Source organism: Bombus pascuorum, chromosome 10 (assembly GCF_905332965.1).
Source record: "Bombus pascuorum chromosome 10, iyBomPasc1.1, whole genome shotgun sequence".
Taxonomy (NCBI): Eukaryota; Metazoa; Arthropoda; class Insecta; order Hymenoptera; family Apidae; genus Bombus; species Bombus pascuorum.
In genome coordinates, this window is record NC_083497.1 from 14,676,274 (window position 1) to 14,695,484 (window position 19,211).

The 19,211-nt window shown below is 33.7% G+C and overlaps 3 protein-coding genes across 18 annotated transcripts in view; 1 reads left to right on the forward strand and 2 right to left on the reverse strand.

Moving 5' to 3' along the window:
* LOC132911115 (DNA-directed RNA polymerases I, II, and III subunit RPABC4) overlaps positions 1-18,819 on the reverse strand; it is a 142,729-nt gene extending 123,910 nt beyond the window's left edge. The window contains exons 1-3 of the mRNA XM_060967520.1: positions 18,634-18,819; positions 18,239-18,331; positions 18,010-18,044 (exon numbers count right to left, since the gene is read on the reverse strand). Coding sequence (XP_060823503.1) covers positions 18,022-18,044; positions 18,239-18,331; positions 18,634-18,691 — 174 coding nt within the window. The 5' untranslated portion in view covers positions 18,692-18,819 and the 3' untranslated portion in view covers positions 18,010-18,021. The remainder of the gene's footprint in view (positions 1-18,009; positions 18,045-18,238; positions 18,332-18,633) is intronic.
* On the forward strand, positions 549-13,469 carry LOC132911219 (GATOR complex protein Iml1). Of its 16 annotated transcripts, XM_060967673.1 has the most exons (26): positions 550-1,145; positions 1,214-1,623; positions 1,699-1,824; positions 1,893-2,364; positions 2,445-2,641; positions 2,719-3,002; positions 3,072-3,301; positions 3,387-3,599; positions 3,658-3,804; positions 3,877-4,026; positions 4,700-4,708; positions 5,741-5,958; positions 6,106-6,311; positions 6,375-6,549; positions 6,607-6,807; positions 7,590-7,685; positions 8,208-8,281; positions 9,718-9,825; positions 9,918-10,128; positions 10,661-10,769; positions 10,848-11,090; positions 11,178-11,338; positions 11,421-11,589; positions 11,686-12,002; positions 12,073-12,301; positions 12,389-13,469. In XM_060967673.1, exons 2-25 carry the CDS (start codon positions 1,273-1,275, stop codon positions 12,268-12,270), a joined length of 4,665 nt encoding a protein of 1,554 aa, XP_060823656.1. In that variant the 5' UTR covers positions 550-1,145; positions 1,214-1,272; the 3' UTR covers positions 12,271-12,301; positions 12,389-13,469. The 16 variants fall into 16 exon arrangements, with proteins under 16 accessions (XP_060823663.1, XP_060823666.1, XP_060823656.1 ...); XM_060967680.1 differs by having other exon boundaries at positions 549-1,145; positions 3,667-3,804; positions 12,073-13,469; XM_060967670.1 differs by having other exon boundaries at positions 12,073-13,469.
* Positions 12,670-16,280, reverse strand: LOC132911220 (rac GTPase-activating protein 1). The gene is made up of 10 exons (XM_060967688.1): positions 15,893-16,280; positions 15,362-15,564; positions 15,139-15,296; positions 14,650-15,064; positions 14,389-14,558; positions 14,194-14,320; positions 13,888-14,120; positions 13,520-13,817; positions 13,274-13,449; positions 12,670-13,198 (listed from the first exon to the last, which is right to left on the reverse strand). Exons 1-10 carry the CDS (start codon positions 15,972-15,974, stop codon positions 13,135-13,137), a joined length of 1,926 nt encoding a protein of 641 aa, XP_060823671.1. The 5' UTR covers positions 15,975-16,280; the 3' UTR covers positions 12,670-13,134.
* Positions 18,820-19,211: the final 392 nt, after the last annotated feature.

A 19,211-nucleotide genomic window follows, 5' to 3' on the forward strand; every position in this document is an offset into this window, starting at 1 on the left:
CTTAGAAAATTTGATTTAAATACGACAAGATTCCGTTAACCTTTTTCACGATATAATTTTATTTTAACTTAGATATGATTTTCATTTACTAAACCTGTTTTTATATACAGTATATGTTATTGGACAAGATTGATGAAATCTATGTTAGGATAATGATACTATATGATAACGTAGAATTTAGAAATTCCTTTTTCAAGGAAATTATTACATAATTTTTCGACCCTCTAAATTGTTATATCACAGTTGAACCACTTATATTACATTTTCATTAAATTATTACTTTGTGTTAGTATGTTAGACTCATTTTCTAGATATTTAAATGACTATGTTACCTGAAATATGGTATACAAATTCATCACAGGCCTTAAGCACTACTTACACAAGTCTGTGCGACATTAAAATATTTTGATATCAATAATTTGTTAAAGGATTTGCTTGATTTATATATAATTTAAATTCATCTATCTACGGTTAATTTATCCGTAAAGTACAGCGGATTTGTTCTCCACAATCTTTCTTTCTTCTTTTATTTGTTTCATAAAACTTAATTATTTTTCTCACAAATCTGTTTCTTTGTTCATGAAACAATACATAATTTTATTCATTTACATATACATGTGATGTCATTCGTTTGTCATCTGACTTTTACATCAACGTGTATAACCTAAAGTGTACATATTCGACCGATGAATAAACCAAACCATATTGATCGTATGAGAAATACTAATGGCTAGTGACATTCTTGTATAAAACGAAACCTGTTACCAAGATTCTAAAGAATAAAGCATATTAAAAATATGGTCGTTGAGTTTAATGTTAATTCTTAATCCCCTGTGTACAGTGCCAACGTTTATTTGTTATTTGAGATTTGAATGAAGTAAGACAATGTGAACGAACTTCATATGATAACAGTAGGGGATAAAGCTGGAAGAGGGAAGGATCTTGAAATTTCTATAAAGCATAGTAGTAGCTTAGTGGAATATTTATTATAATTAATTTACATTATCTTAATAGCGTGTCATTGATAATATATATGTATATATAAATATTATGTTTCGGATCCAATACTTATTTTAAATATATCGTAGAAATGTTTCATACCGAGTAGAAAATGGATAAGTAAGTCGTTGTTTGTTCATCTTAATGTATGTAATTTTTTACATTAGATTTATACATACAAAAGAAATATTCTATATAGCGTATCGCATTGTAGGATTCTATTCTATGACATGTTATGGTTAGATCTATGATGAAAGAAGTAATGGCTTAAAAATGAAGCTGTATAAATTGATAGTTCACCAAAAGACCTTTAGCGAAGAGGATTTAATAATCAATCCAAAAGATCACCCTAGTATAAAAACTGGAGATGTTGTTGAAATTTATCACCCGGAGGTTGAATTTAGTCGTCTGCTCCTTCAAGTCACATCATTTAAAGAAGATTTACAAGGAAGGGAGACAATTAGCGTGGAGAACAATGTAGCCACAATGTTTCAGTTAAGAACATTTGCAGACGTATATATGAATGTTGTTAATCCAGACGATGTAGCTTTGGATTCCATTGAACTTACCTTCAAAGACCAGTATCTGGGTCGTAGTGAAATGTGGCGTCTGAAAAATAGCTTGGTAGAATGGATATTGTTTATTTTTCAACTTGTATCCAAGTATTTTTGCCAAGTTAAATATAAATTTATTTATTAGGTCAATACTTGCGTATATATGAACAAGAAGATTGAGTTCTGTGGAGGCAGCATCAGATGTCAAGTATACGAAATGTGGTCGCAGGGTGACAGAGTCGCTTGTGGTGTTATAACTAATGATACTAAGGTTTGCATTTGAACATGGTGGTAAAAGGAAGTATATATAAAATTGTCTCTTAAAAATTTATCTTTTAGGTCGTGTTTCGTTCTTCGACCAGTATGGTGTATCTTTTTATTCAAATGAGTTCAGAAATGTGGGATTTTGACATTCACGGTGACTTATATTTTGAAAAGGCTGTTAATGGGTTTTTAGCTGATTTATTTCAAAAATGGAAAAAGAATGGCAGTAATCATGAAGTAACGATCGTTCTATTCTCAAGAACGTTTTATAATGCTAACAGTCTGGAAGAATTTCCGAATCACATGCGTGAATGTTTACAACATGATTATAGGGGAAGATTTTATGAAGATTTCTACAGGGTGGTAGTTCAAAATGAAAGATTTGAAGATTGGAGTAACGTGTTGGTACAATTACGTAAACTGTTCACAGACTATCAAAAGATTGTATTAGAATATCATCAAAAATCAGGTGTCTCTATACCAAAAGCAGTAAATTCAACAGCTGCACAGGGCAACTTTTTAGAAGTACTGAACATGTCTTTAAACGGTAATATTTAAACACGCGCGCATGTATACATATAGCTTAATTTATTACAAAGTATTTCGCTTAATTTAGCTCGCTTACAGTGTTTGAGAAACATTATCTGGATCGTAGTTTTGATAGAACTGGTCAGTTATCGGTGGTGATTACACCTGGCGTAGGTGTTTTCGAAGTTGACAGAGAGTTAACGAATGTTACAAAACAAAGAATTATTGATAACGGAGTTGGTAGTGATTTGGTGTGTGTCGGAGAACAACCGTTACATGCGGTACCTTTATTAAAGGTATTTATGCTTATGAAAATATTATATAGCATTTGGTAATGATGTTATAAATATTAATATTTGTGATATAATTTTAGTTTCACAATAAGGATACATCTGTTAATGCGCCCGATGACTATAGCATGCCGCACTGGATTAATCTCAGTTTTTATTCGACAAATAAAAAAATTCCTTATTCAACATTTATACCTCGTATAAAACTTCCTCAGAGGGTGTCAAAACAATCAGCAGAAACTGGAAAATTGCAGTGTAAAAATAAGCTTTTACAAGAAGATGCAAAGGAATGTTTACACAATACTTTGTTCGACTATGATGCATACGATGCGCAAGTCTTTCAATTACCTTCGGTCCATACATCAAGGTAAATTCAATATTAAGTTAAATGCCGAAACTTTAACGCCAGATGTTCCAGTTTAAAATTTTCTATAAGTAGTTTGCAACGAGTTACGACAAGAACTAAGAAGACAAGCGTTGCCAGCATGGAAACACATAATAACGCGCATATATTGAAACTTCTGAAAAGAAAAATGTCAGATCCTGATATACATCACCCACCACCTGAATCTCACACACCTCCAGCTGCAACAAGAAGCGCAGCAATCTTGATACCTTCTAGAACAGACGACGTAACTAGTAGTGAATCCAATGGAGAAGTCAATGGTATGTATCGAAATTACTTGTACAAATTATAAGCGTTGATAAGATATCGAGATATAATCGTATTTAACAATTATATGTTACGTAGAATCGAGGATATCGGTAAAAAGCGATTTAACCGATTCAGAAATATCACCGCCATTTAGGCCGGTTGTTGGTAGTGCTGGAAGCCCCACAAATACAATATCTCAACCTGCGACTATTAGGCCTAGTAGGGCACTTATTAATCCTTTTGATCCATCTCACGTTACAATTAAATTAACTAGTAACAGACGAAGATGGACACATATTTTTCCTAAAGGTAATTACTAATAAAGAAAAGAAATTACATAATCGTTTAAATTCAACTAATATCGTAGGGCCAACAGGTGTTCTTATACAGCAGCATCATTATCAAGCTGTGCCAACGCACATGTGTTCAGAATCACAATCTGATGCTACTTCCACTATAAGTGGTTCCCCTATGGAACATAACGACGTCTCTAATTCAAATCAGTTTCAAGATCGTTAGTATTTCATATAAAATACATACAGTCGTGTATTAATATAATACAGCACCGCAACTGTGTTTTTCATAGACACAAAGAATAAACCGCAGAGATTAAATCTTTTACTATCAAGCGCTGATAAAAGTGGGAATCCGATATCCTCTACGTCAGGCAATAAGTCTTTGACATTGTTATGGGGTGCTACTGGTGAACAGGAATGGACACCGGCGCTAACAACAGGTTTGCATATATTCTAATAAAGCGACATTTACAACATAAATATACTATATAACTACTGGCAAATAATATTTTATAACATATCCAAATAACAACATTAGCCATATTATTATTCACAAGTTGTCCAAAAATTATCATAAAATGAGTTTACAGTTTGAAGAAAGAATTTTGAAAGGATTTCTAATTAAGCAAACGATTAATTCATGTGGTACAGAATATTAGACAATTAATTGCGGATGTATAATGCTTCTTGGCAATTTTAGGAGAACAATAAAGGCATACATAAGTAAAATAATGTAGGTGTAATATTATAAATTATTCAATCGATGCACAAATTCATTCTTATCATTCATACTTAATACCAAGAAGGATTAATCGATATAATTTTGAAACATAATTTCTTAAAGAATGAAAATAGTTGATACAAATTTCAGGGAAAGATATTGCTTTCCAAGTAGAAATGAACGAAAGTTTAATACACAGTCACACGATCATCATGCATAAGAAGTATTTTCATTCTTGGACATATTCATATTTATTTTTGAGGCTCATCGATCATCTATATGAATAATATTATTATTACATTTATTTCCATGCTATGGTACGTCTTATTGGGATGCAACGCTGGACGCATTGACGCGTGTGTGATGTACAACTATGATGTCACATTAAACAGCAATCATAGGTTAGCGCCATACGTTATTGGGGGTTGATTCGGTTATGGTACACATTCTTTCCTTTTTTCTTTCTTTTTTTTTCTTTTTTTTTTCTTTTTTTTTCTTTCTTTCCAGGGCATTAAATTTGTAGTAACTTTTGTTCTTCATAGCTCTAGTCTTTATGATTCTTCTATGCATGTATGTCCTCTGTTGCGAAAAAGTAATTCCAAAATAATTTCTATAAATAATCTATTAAATATTTGTTACCATTACGATTATTTATACACCTACATAGAATTCTTTTGTTATTTCTTATTTCTTATCTCTACTTGTTTCATAAAATATTTGCACTGTTCAAAATTCTAATTTCTTCCGATTCTCTACATGTACTATGAATTTTATATATCATATATTCTTCAAACATTCTCTCATCTGCTTTATAATCCTTCCACTCTATCATCTCGCTTTAAGATCGCACTTACTTATATTACTAGTAATAAGTAGTAGTACGATATTTGATATTATTTACTAATAACGTATAGAAATGTAATTTTATGGGAATAATCGAAGTATCTTCTTCTGTTATGTAATTATCGTTGACGCGGTATATTTGTTCCGATTATCCATACACGTTCGTCTCCTTCGATATTATTTTCAAAAACTTAGTTTGTTATGCTTTGTAACAAACTATCTCGAGAATTCATTGAATTACGTTACAAATAATACTTCTTGCATTGCATGCTTTAGTACTAAATCATGGTCATCTTGGATTTCATATACCGGTAACACATATTGTAATACTAATATAATCACTATCTTTGTTTGGGATGCATAAATTATTTAATATGTACTTGCACTTGTACAATAATTTTGTGAAAATTTCTCCTGTGTATTATATCTGTGTATTTTTGCATTAACTGCTGCATAATACCTAGATTTAGTACTTACGTAGTCACGAAAATTAACATTATATATTAAAAGTAGTTCATTTATTTATTCATTTGAAGCGGTCTAAGATGCAAATTGCATTTTTCATATATATCCAGCATCTTATTTTGTAGGTGTTGATTGGAAATCATTGACAATCCCAGCATGTTTGCCAATTACTACAGATTATTTTCCCGATAAAAGGAGTTTACAAAACGACTACGTTGTGTCAGACTATAATCTATTGCCTGACGACGTTAATACAGATTTTGCTCAACAACGAGCAATATATAAAAAACCTTTAACAACTGCCGAAGTATTTAAGGAGCTTGTGTCGCAACGATTAGCACAGGTATTATGCCAATCATGCCTTCAAACGTGATCTTTTCCCGTATGTGTGCAATTCTGTGTAACTATGTTTATTTTCTTTCTCTTTTTTTCCCCCCTTTTTTCTTTCTTTCCTTCTTTATCTTTCTCTTCTTTTCTTCTCTTAATCAAGGGTTTTCAATTAATTATTTTACCGCAAAATAATCAAAATCAGAGCCATACACCCGGTAGTAATGCTGTCCCTGCAATAAGCTCTGTAATGCGGGGACGGCAAACAGAATCAGAACCGAAGGAGGAATATTTGCTAAGCATTGGGAGAATATTTCACAAAATATCTTTATTCGATAATTGTATAACAGTAACAAGATATCGGCCAAGGTGAGAAATTGCGTTACAAATTAATGAGAAGTAAAGAGAGAATATTTGAATGTATCCTTACAGGCATCCTTACCCTCCGTTCAATATTCATTATCTTTATCGATTTCACGCACCTCATCACGACACGTACGAAGTATCATGGGTATCTTTTACAACGGAGAAGCTTGAAAATTACAATTGGAACTACTTGGATCATTACATCTGTACCAGGGGCCATACTGATTTCGCTTTAGTAGAGGTAAGATTTGTATCGTATATTATTTCAATTTTTTCTGAGATCGTTAAATATTTCTAGGCGCTTAAATACTGGAGATTTCGCGTGTTTTTACTTCCTTTGCACAATTCGGCGACTCGAAAATTTTTAGAGGGATCATCAAGATGCGATATATATACACCTCTCACCATTTCCGAACAAGTGTCTCTCTTGGACGGATTTTTACGGTTCATCGAGCTGTGGCCGAATAAAATACGCCGCCCGAATCCCAACAAAAATTGGGTAACTTTTGCATAAAATCTTTTTCAATATATAACGTCATAGCCTGATTTTTCAGTTTATGGGAATTGAACGATGTAAAACATAAACATTTTAAATCGATTGAAATTATTGAAAAGGGGAACCTTGAGTAAAATCCAATTGACAGATGTTTCGCTATTATATCCTGTTTTTCGTCTAAACTAGAACATTACGTTACTTTGGGTTTAACTAACGATCTATTTTGTACCATATTGCGCTGTACTTTTGCACTCTAGAATTGACTGTCGCATGCCTGATGTACGACGCCTAAGTAACGCAATTTTGGTGCTTTTGTTAGTTTCGAATATCGATTAGTTCGTTTAATATCAAGAGTTGTAATTCTCCTTTGTTTTTCTTTATTTCGCAATTTTTGTTTTGCAAGAGTTTCAACGCAGTGCCATTGTAATTTATAGCGTGTTTCTTTCAGTGGTGTACTAAATATGCAGGATGGAACAAACAGTAACACGAGGGTTAATTTAAGTTTAAAAAAAAGGAGCACGATTTTTTCACAAGCTTATTCGGCACTCGATAAATCACTTACAGTGGCTATTACCTACTCGAATTTGACGATATTTTTTTTTTTTTTTATTACGTACAGATACTAATTATTTTCAAATAACAAACTCTGAACTAGTATTTAGAGCTGGCGGGTGTCAATGTCAAAATTACACTGTCACACGAGAGAGATATATATCACACGTAATCGTAGGTAGAAATAGATGAGTGGAATGTTAGGAGAGGGCATTTAGCATGATATGTTTCAGAATCCTTCGACTCTAGGTGGTGTTTCCCAGAGAGATCCTGCCTCTCACTTGACCAGACGCAGGCACAGCACGAGCCTGATTGTCCTCACTAACCAGGTACATCCTCGCATCCTGTAGCCTCAGTACGCTGATCCGGATGTCAATGAAATCATTATCATCTCTATCCATCGATCTCAGAATATATAGGACGCCTCCTTTGGCAATAAGGGCGGACACCCATGAATTCTTGACGTTCTTTTCTCTTTTCTTTTTTTTTTTTTTTCTTTTTTTTTTCATTTTAATCTTTATATACCAGTTACATCCAGTTCTTTAGTAATGTTAGATTCTAACAGCAAGTTTGTCAGAACATTCAGACAGCTTTACACAACGTATTACACAATGCAACCATGCTTGATATCTGCCTTGAATGCGCACATGATTTTTTTTAGCAAGCTTTTGTGTAATGCAGAACGCCAACATTTTATTTATCTTCTTCTCTCTTCGTCGATGTAATAATGCTCCCCGAATAGAATGTTAACAATGCATTACATAATGAAACAGACCGGTGATATACTACCTCATGATCATGAGCTTGTTCATACATTTACAGTTACCCATACTATTCATCATGCTTTTCAGACCAATCTAGTCGGCAGCTCTCCCTTCAGGGAGCGACTCGGAAGCAATCGTCTACCAGAGAAACCGAGACCAAGGTTTGAATAAGCTTAGATTGATGATTTCGGCATTGTTGCTTTGGCAAATGTAATAGTATAGCTTGCAACCTATTGCATCTTGCAACGAAATGTCCATTGAAATTTGATGTTTGATACCACCTTTTCATTTTGCTTGTTCGCTTCTGTGCCGCATCGGTTTAATTACTAAATATTAACTGCTTTAAATTGTTTATATACGACACGAATAATTATATTTGCTGTTGATACAATCATACAAAATGATCGAAAATCGAATTGCTTTTGCTGGAATTATAATTCCAGTCTTTATGGAGTTTCATTCGATACGTATTTCGATATCATTTATCGATACAATAAATGATAAGGCATCGAAATTATATTTATTGTATATTTAAAAAAAAAAAAAAAAAACGTAGAAAAATTTGTGCAGCTCTGCCCATTCAGTTTCAGTTTTTTATGAGTTATATAGTTTTGTACGAGTACGCACATTGAAACCAATACCGCACATAATTCCCGACAAACCGCACATCTGCATGTTTTACAAAACGATGCCGGCGAAACGGTAAAGATTCGTGTGTACGTGTTGTACAAACAATTATTACGTAGCATTAAGGAGGCTGGCCTCCATAAATTCCATATTATTCAATCGATATTGCGTTATTCGCTTTAAGATATTACAACGCTTCTACTCTGGTGATGAACAACACAAAGATACCTTTGATTCAAATTTCTGGGAAGGGTGTGCTCGGAATAGAAGAGAGCTGTATTTGTAAATGTTTCAGTACGATCTTTGTACATATCTCCCATTCTATACTTTTCAGCTGCTTTCATCCTTCTTTTCATCATTTAGCAAAAATGAGATACAGAGCATTTGTACCATTTATTTCATCATAGGTAATGGTAAAATGTTACAGAAAATTTCCAAGAATGTGATTTACAATTGTACAAATACTCTGTATGGTAGAAAAAAAAATTGGTAGTGAGTGAGGGAGTGACGGGGTTCTCTGTACAGGAGAGGCATGTAGTGAATACCGCTGCGACTGCCCGCACGTGCCTCGACACTCCTCGCCACGTGCCAAACAGGTTGGTGTTTTAATCTTTTAAATTTCTTCAACTTAACGTTAAATTTAAATATTTGCCGTTGACAGCAAGATATGTATGTGCATCTATATTACGATACCGAAGCATGAATTAAGCTATCGATTCTCACGTTTAAGTATCAAGATATTGGTTCTATCCTTACCCTTTGTATGTGCATACATATTCTATCTATATACAGGCCATTCTATCTTATACTTTTGTTTGAAAAAGAAAATAAATAGTATTATGCAGATGCAAATTTTGTTGCTTTTCACACTATACATTGCTTAATTTTCTCTATTGCTCTGTTTCTCTGCCATACACCACTGTGATGATACAATCACCATGCGATTAATTGATTTCACTCGTTTTGTTAGATCAGGTTCCAAAGTGATGGATAGGGGCCGAATCTCACCTGCCAGCGAAGCTGTGTTGCCCCTTTCACTCGAGCAACAGCAAGACCATTTCGATTCTAACGAAGATAGGTAAACTATACGTCGAGTTTCATCTCACACGCATCCGCATAAATCGTTTGCATACGTTAACGTTATATTAATTATTTCAATTTCGTTACTAGTAGTACCAACATGGAATTGACAAAGTTAAAGAACACCGCGTCAAATAACGAAATTCTAGAAGCAATGAAACACCCGCAAAACGGCGTTGGATTCCTCACACATCACCCATCTCTTCCGAGCCAAACATTTGTTAGCGCAGATGCAGTGCAATGGTTAAATAATCACATAGAAGGAGGAGTAACAGTGGAGAGTGCCATCAATATCATGAACGTAAGAATAACGTTGTTATTGTACAGTGAATGTTTCTTCGTCCAGTCGTAAATTCCCGTTACGATTATAAGAATCGACACCACGAGCAGGGCGATCCCCTTATTTCTTGTGGGATAATAGGGCTGTTTGTTTTTGAATACAACTGTAGTTTACAGTTATATAATATGTATTGTAATTGTTGCGTAGACAGGAATTGTTTGACTTCGTCGGCTCATGGGTGTCCTTGTTCCAGGGAAAGCCAGTTATTTCGCTGGACACATCCGCTTTCTCCGTAATTAGTAAGAGCGTGCAATAAACCCAAGGACCGTTTAAAGGACCATCCATAAACCGAAAATACATGAATAGAAGTTAAGCTAAAAAGATTCGGTTTATGGTGGTTCCTTGGGTTTATCGCGTATAGACATAACGAATCAGTGTAACGAGGGGTAAGGCCTTGGCGGTCAGACCGTAAGGGACGTCGCACGGACCATCTCGCGCGACGTAACAGTGAAGTTATTGGTTCTATGTATTTTTATAATATACTTTCATCTAGGGTATGATACAAGACAAGCTCATATGCCATGCATCCGGAGATTTTTCTAAACCATTCATCCTAGGATTTTATTTGTATCACATAGTACAAGATAAAGAAAATCAAAGAGGTAAGGGAAATTATTGTATATTAATTATATATTAATTCGTTGTTTATTGTTTGTATAATTTTTCCTACTATCTTTAAGCTGGCGATTATTTCTCGCCACTGGGTAATTTGCAAAGCTTTGAGAACGAATGGGTAGAGGTCGAAATAAGGGCACCCAAAGGCTGGTGTGAACCATCCTCGCCAGGATCATTCCCCCTGATGTCATCTCCAATGACTATACCCAGCTGCGATACTACTACCGTAGACGAATCAAACGTAGCGCCGTTTCTTAAAGACGAGTTAGACATAGCCGACATGGCGGATGAGCATGGAGAATGGCAAGGTAATTTTTTATACTTCTTGTAGTGTTAACTTTTGGTGTTCACGTATTTTCCATTAATTCACTTGTATTATTCACTTTGCCTGTTAGTTCCGTCATACAAACATACTCATCTAGATATAGACATAAACAATAGAAGCGATAGAATCGAATGGGGACATCTAAGATATCAATCGATATACAAAGTAGATCATTCTTACGAACTAGTGGTACAATGGGTTGCATCGTCTGGTAGTATAGTCGCTGACCTTGTAAGTATATATCTTTTGTGATCTAAAGCGAGTTCATATTTCGAAATATAACTACTACACGTTTGGATTTCAATCTCGGAAGATATTTGTGTGGCAACGTAAGGCTCAAATGTGCGGAATTCAAATGGTTCCTATCCCAAGCGATCTATTAGCATTACCGTTCACTTTAAAAAGTGATCCTTTAAGGGGGCCTATTTTTATACCATTAAATACAGAGTGTCTTATGGCAAACAAACGGCATCTTTTCGAAGGTTTGTTCTCGGCATCGACGCGAATTAAAGCGCTAATTAAAGAACGAATGTTTATCAATGATCAATCCAATGGCTATCGATGGTTCTTGATTCCAGAATTTCGAGAAGCAACCTACGCACAAAGACTCTTTCTTTTTCAAGAGACAATTGTACAAAGATTTGGCTTTGTTCCATGTCTAATAGAAAGCACTGAAAACGATCACCAGTACGTTCATATGACCGGCAATGCATTCATACTGATTCCATCTACGATAAATACAAGATCACGTTCTCGAACTGCTACCAACATAGTGAGACGAAACACAGGTCAAAAGGGATATCCAATTCATTCTGATCAACCCAGCCCTCATGAAGCTTACATTACGAGACACGTTAGCGGCAAGAATAAAGATGACTACAACAAGGATAAGAGGGTAGGTAATCTGTATAATTAGTATAATTAGTAAGAAGTTGTTAGAGAAATGAATTCTCTCATCTGTTTAGATTGGTTTCCTTTGGTCGTGGAATCACATGCTTAGTCGAAAATGGAAATCATCGTCCACGTTAGTTGGCGATGAATTGTTTCAGAAAAAGCTCATACAAGATTTTAGGCATTTTTGTTCGAATGGGGACAATAGATTGAAACAGTTCTGGGAACATTGCTGGGAGATAAAAGAGAAATCGTGTACGAAAACAATCTAAAGGATCAAATGGAACGTATAACATAAATATTGTTTTAGAAGCTTATATTTCGATTGTAGTATTTAGAAAATTTAATCTCATCGCCATTAAAGTAAGTACTTCGTTTTAGACGGTTAAGAAATCATTTCGAATGTAACATGTACTTTGTGATACAATTGTTATTACGATGATAACGGTAATATGTACAGAATTAAAGATATATTTTAATGCTTAAAAGAACGATGTAAACGAACTGAAAGCTAATGTTTATTATATATATATATATTTCAAGTTCACTTACAATTAGTTTGCATAAGGCATCTGTTGTTTTTACGGCACCGATAGTAGTAAATTTATAATTTTTGTTACTTGTTGATACGTGTATTTATACACCTACGAAAGTAAGGAAACGAAGCTATATTGAAATAAAATGGTCTGTATTTTTATTGAATCGAACATTTTTAGAAATGTTGTTATTAACAAAAATATCACATTTATTTAATTCTACACATATAACATTACGCCTTAGTGCTATATAATTGTATTTTAATCTCAATTCAGAGAAATACTGGTATCGTGTTAACGTCACCGCATACTTTCACACGTTTAAAGTCATCATAAAGGATATATAAACATAATATATTATTAACATTTTAATTTTGCTTATTTTTAATATTCTATTTCTAATGTTCTAATATTATTCCGTACCATACGTTACATAAAAATACATTTTATGTCAAAATATTACAAAATTTTAAATAGAACGTAGAAAAATTATGTTGCACATTGAACAAATATTAATTATTTATGTTCAAGGAGTCAATAATTATTTAGAAATTATTTGCATCTCGATGTAAGTATAATTTAAATACATATCTATTCCTGTCAGTAAGCTACTCTAGAGGGAGATGCAGCAAAGTACTTCTTGTTTTTCCTCATGAATGTCCGACTGTAACAATATCCGAATATGAGTATCTTACGTAATTGATTTCAAGTTAAAAGTACGTAATAATAAGGTGCAAACCTAGAAGTGAGTGGAGTATTAAAGAAGCCACGGGAAATGCTGCGTTTAAGTAAAGATTCCTGAGACGGTGTATGCTGTAACTCGCCAGCTCTATGAGGACCAATATTGTTTTGATTTTCGGGATTAACGAAATTTGCCCAATAATCCGAAGGAATTTTCAATAAATTTTCCACTATCTATAAAAAGAAAAGTAAAAGGTCAGGCAAGCGTTATTTAGTCCTTTCAATTTTTTATCATAATACTTACAGCGACTTGATTACTTGTCTCTGAAAGAAGAGAATTGGGCGATGGTTTCTGGCAACTATAGCCGACCAAAGTAGGCCCAAACACTTTAGCTAAATTAGCTATTGGCATTTTACATTCTGGACTACTCGATACTCTTTGTAAGTGCAAGATTAAAAAGGCAAGCGTGTCTCTGTTAGGTTGAGGTAATTCGGAAATTGCTTGGTACAAAGCAGCATCAGCGTCTTGTTTATCGGTAATAGTAGTTGCCCGAACAAAGTCTGCCCATAATCCGACAGTGATTAACGGTTCTCGTAACGATCTAAGAGCAAGGAAGAAACTAAATAAATTGTGTTTCACTTGTACAGAACAAAATATTCGAATCAACGTACCTAAGGAAATCTTTAAGGGTAGAACATATGGTGGATATATCGACATCGGAGAGATTGGGCGCACCTTTGCCTTTAAGGAATTTCTCTTTTAGACATTTTACCTCCGTCAAACCGCCATTTACCCTGTACAATCCTTGTTCGCTCATTCCCCTCAATTCTATTTCGTTGATGCAATGAACAACCAGTGATGGTACCATTGGCGGGATCATCGGTGTATAATCTGCTATCGTTCCCTAAGAATAGTTTGTTATCACTTTTTATCATATACCTATATATACAGAGATACCGCAATTTTCAAGAGCTTACCGATGTTCCTCGTAGTGTAGGTGTATTTCCAGCAGGTACACACGGTAATGGAACTAAGTCTTTGCATTCCATATGAGCTGTAGCTTTACAATCTTTACATTTCAGGGCTACCTTTCCAAATCGAATCCTAAAATGTTATTTATAAAACTATTTCTATGATTCTCGGTATGAACCGAATCCTTATAGATATTTTACCTCTTGTCACATGGTGTACAAACTTCCGGTTTAATTACAGTCTTCGCTACAAAGCTATGCCCTCTAGCCGATTTCGTATTTAAAGTATATCCGCCTATGTTTGGACTAGGTTTAAAAACGCCCTCAGAATCTGATTCTGATGTAAGAGCTTCTATTTTTGGCGCAGAAGGCTGTAATATAATTTTCACTCTGTTATTTTAACTGAAATTGCAGAAGCACGGAAGAGAGAAAAATGTGTTTAATTCGAATAAAATAACTTACAGCGGTATCCATTTGAATATCATTTGTATCGACGGGTGTCAATTTTGATTTACTACGATCACCACTTTTACGTCTTTTACGCGAATTATGTAAAGGTTCTTGTGGATCTATGTTTTCATCCCCAGGTATAGCTTCGATTACAGAAGATGCAGTGATATTGCCATCTTTTGGCATCACCACTGTAGTTGTAGCTACTATTCTATCAGACGAAGTTAATTCTGCAGCTTTTTGTACGATTGTACTACGTCGCTTTTTCGTGGAATATTCACCACTTGGTCTGTGCTCTACCCATTCACGTTTCTTGTGATTTTGTTGAATGATTGCACTAATATCTAAATCATCTTCGGACTTTGAAAAGCAACTTAAGTCACTTAAAATAGAGCCAGTGGAGTCCAGCTCCGCTATAGTGTTTAATCTAAAAGCGATAATTAATCAACGTTTTCCTATGTATCAATCAATATCACTCTATATAAATAGAAGGAAACTCACTTGTCATTTTGATGTACATCCTTAATATTATATACATTACTGTGACGACCGTTTAACGTAGTGTTATTCAAAAATTGTAATTTCTCGCGGGTTTCGTCGTTTAAATTTCTCCCACCATCATTAAATAAAAGATCTCTGGCCATAGCAATTTGTTTTTCCTATATACAAGTAACGAGGATGTATTGTCACCTGTTTAAGAATCATGAAAAAAGAACATATTTACCAATGAATTTCGTTGTTCTTCAACGGCTCGTCTTCTCTTTTTCTCTTCGTCTAGAAGTCTTCTGGCGTGACTTAATTTTTTATCTAAATCAGCTGCCTCCTGATGAGATTTCTCTAAAGCTGAATGAAGACGTTGACATTCTTGTATAGATGCCAACCATTTCTGTCTCATTTCTTCTTGATTCACAGCAAACTTTAGAAATTCTACATAAAAAATAGGATGTATCTTTTATTTAATGCTAGTGTCACAAATGGTTTCACATACGAGTACAATGATGTTAAATGATACAGTAAATTAACTTGAAACTACGTTAACAACATGACTGTGTCGTCTTCGTTTTCTGTGTACATATTTACAATAGCAATTTCATCGTTAAATTATAGCACGAATGGAAAGAACACAAGAAATATGGAAAAGAATACGGGGCATGGAAAACATTTATATACAAAAGCTTAGGCATTCGTATCTTCTCAATATATCTTTCTATAAACTAGTAAAACATTGTAGAGAGCAAATATATGAAAACCGAACCTTCTTCGCAAGCTCCGTTTAAGTGTACATTCATACATCGAACCACTTCATCGTGACTCGCCAGCAACGATAACGATGTCATCTTTAAATTGATATAGAATTCGTTTAAGAGAAATTAAAATATATCGTCATGTATACAAACCACGCCAACAACAGGTTCGCGACAACTTTCTATCGATTATTACAATTTTACAATACTTGTATCGTTGCCAATATCAATTCATTCGAACTTTAACTATAAATTCGATAATATGACGCGTGTAATGCATTTCTATCATTAATTTTTTATAATAGTAAGTAGAAATCACTTCTTCGATGTACACAAATAGTACCACGCTGTATTACTTAGCCGTTGACATTGTAAGTACGTTGAATACGCACAACAATCGTTTCTCGTACAATTCAAATTCGACCAATCAGAGGGATACATTTTCGATCAGTTTTTTTCTTTTTTTATTTCTCCGCTGGATGTCTCCCGTGTTAATCCAACTGTGGCAACCTGCATTACCGGCATACCTACCAGAGAGAATACGTTCTTGATGAAATTGCGACCGCATGGTCACTTCCGTTACTCTTCATAAAAGAGCGAAATGGTTGCCCGATAGAAGATACCTAGCGAAAGGTTCCTCAGTCAATTGTATTACTTGATATTACAGACGAGTTCGGCTTTGAATGCAATTTTTGAAGTTTCTCTTCTTAGCACGAACATTGATAAAGAAACCAATAGAAACGCGGCCTTTTATTTAATTTGAATGTCTTATATTCCGATATATGAAATCAATTTATAATTTTATTCTTATTTGTTATAGCTATTTGTTAAATAAATTATGTTGTATTGTATTATACAAGTACAATACAATGCTTAATACAATAGTTTCGAAACAATTGTTTTTGATAAAAATATCGAGTATTTTGATTAAGTGTGTATGCTGTAGTAGAAGGAAAAATTTGATGTATGAGATACATATACATATACATATACATATGTATGGATAATTTGTATTCTATTTAAAAAGAACATTATAAATGTCGAACAACATCTTTCATATCTTTTCTATTTTTGAACTGTCTTAACTTATTACGCATATCATTATGCCAAAGTAAAGTTAGAATTCTAATATAGCTCAATATCGTTATATATATATATATATATATATATATTTATTTATTTATTGGTTTGTGGGTTATTTGGTTCTTTGTTCTTCTTTGAACTATTGCTCCCGATTCTACTCTTCCTATATGATACCCTTAGTTTCAAGCTTCCATTCATGAAGTTCATCAACTCCCACGTTTCTTTCTCAATGGTTTCCCATTTTTTTGGTCATTCCCTATTTCTTAATACGTTTGACTTAACTTCTTTGTACATGGGTCGTTTACTTAATATATGGTTTCTATTTTCTATTCCTCCTATATTAAATATTTGACACGGTGGCAGGTTTTCTTCTATTATTTGTCTTATTCCAGCTTTTGGTGTTGCGTTGCTTCTTACTTGTGTGATCCAATGATTCTTTTATTCCGTTTTCTTTAATCTCTCCCAATATCCTTTGGAGAACCTTTCCTCCCTCATTCGTGATAGCTCGCTCAAGTATCTCAATTCTCGCTTTATTATTTCTAGTTCGAAGCCAACCCTTGCTATATACCCTGGCACGTACCTGATTGTACATAGCATTCTTTTCTAATTCGCCTGTATTCCTACGATGTATGTTAATGTTGCTTCTAGTATTGACTCAGATAGCTTTTCTGCTGGCTCCTATTTATCGACTTTGTAGTTAATAAAGGTTTCCAAATTGTGTATAAAAGTAGCTTTATAAAATAATAATATCTTTTAACAATGAAAAAGTCACAAGTCGCGTCCAATTTTTGTATTTTTAAGTAGCAATAAACATTACTTATTTATAATTAAGTACACAGTTTTACTTTCATAACAATTGCGGTTTTATGCTCTTTTTAAAAGCATGCAACCCAAAGGATGTAAAGGACATAATGTTTTAAAGTTTATTAATTTGTGTAAGTATGTGAAGGAGCAGATTGATTTACCGTAATATAGGCAAAAATATATAATTTATTAATAACTACATTACATTTATTAATGACGATATATAATTTATACGAAAAATAGATAGATTGCTTTATCGTGCATCAAACACAACAACTAAAAATTCATTAAGGAAAATGACTTGCTTATATTATGTTTATACGTATCTACAACGAGTGTAGCAAGTATTTATAGAACGAATAATTACTATTAAAATCTTCTATAGTGATATGTATCGAGTAACATTGCACAAGTGCATTATTAACATTTAATAATATCTAACGTGTATTTCTATAAATGTAAAAGGATACGTCTTTTAGTTCGTTTTTTGTACATGATCCTATATCCACATTCTCGGCATCGAATTGGATCTCTTGGGCGTATTTCATTATCATGATGACATTCTACAAAAACAAACAAATTATATATATATTTATATAACAAAAGTTTATATACAGTTTATGAATGGAACACATTATGAATGGAAAGATACCAATAAGTTGATAAAAGTTTATGTTTCGTGAAATAAAAAACGGATTCAAAGAGTTTGTAATGTTATACAATATTAACATGATATAATTAATTATGATGGACAAAGCACTATTTACACAAAGTTTATGTTTATTTCGAAAATACGTGACGAACACACTAATGCGACACAAAACGTGAGGTTAGGAATATTTCATGTTTATTATCTTAACTGTACCTCCGCAAATGTATACCATAGCTTGCTTTGGCGTCGATTCCGACTTGTTAGATTCCATTGTACCCAATTTTCAATCAAAACCTTTGCGTTTCGCAATAAAGTTTACTGACTATCTTGTTAATCAACTGCAGATTTGCTGCCTGTGCCTAAGTACGTACGCGAAGAACGAGTAACTGTCTTTCTCCCTCTCTATCTCCCTCTCCCACTCTCTCTCGCTCACCCTCACCCTTACCCTCACCCTTACCCTCTCCGTTACCCTCACCCTTACCCTCGCCATTACTCTCTTATCCTGTTAACCTTTTTGTAATTTCTGAAAACTAACAATCTTTTTTCTCGACTACTTTGATGACATTGATTGACTAAGGTTTGTTAACTATTTATTTTTAATTCATTATAGTGAGATGTGGTATACATAGTATTTATCAACTCTTTTTTGTATCTAATTTTTTAAAAACTAAGCAGCTATATCTGTGTATGGAAGGAGGCATTTTTAAGATCTTATTAAATTTAGTAAGTGACTAATAACTCTATCATTAATATGACACAGAAATTATGTTTTCATATCCTATCTATCTCTT

What these genes read in the sequence shown, in the direction of transcription:
- LOC132911219 (XM_060967670.1), top strand. Translation starts at nt 1,273, where the DNA reads ATGAAGCTGTATAAATTGATAGTTCACCAAAAGACCTTTAGCGAAGAG. An exon ending in TTCAAATCAGTTTCAAGATC is followed by an intron (nt 3,805 to 3,876) that starts GTTAGTATTTCA and finishes TGTTTTTCATAG; the next exon opens with ACACAAAGAATAAACCGCAG. An exon ending in TGTCGCAACGATTAGCACAG is followed by an intron (nt 5,959 to 6,105) that starts GTATTATGCCAA and finishes CTCTTAATCAAG; the next exon opens with GGTTTTCAATTAATTATTTT.
- LOC132911220 (XM_060967688.1), bottom strand. Translation starts at nt 15,974, where the DNA reads ATGACATCGTTATCGTTGCTGGCGAGTCACGATGAAGTGGTTCGATGT. An exon ending in AGACAAGTAATCAAGTCGCT is followed by an intron (nt 13,450 to 13,519) that starts GTAAGTATTATG and finishes TTCTTTTTATAG; the next exon opens with ATAGTGGAAAATTTATTGAA. An exon ending in AATACTCCACTCACTTCTAG is followed by an intron (nt 13,199 to 13,273) that starts GTTTGCACCTTA and finishes ATATTGTTACAG; the next exon opens with TCGGACATTCATGAGGAAAA.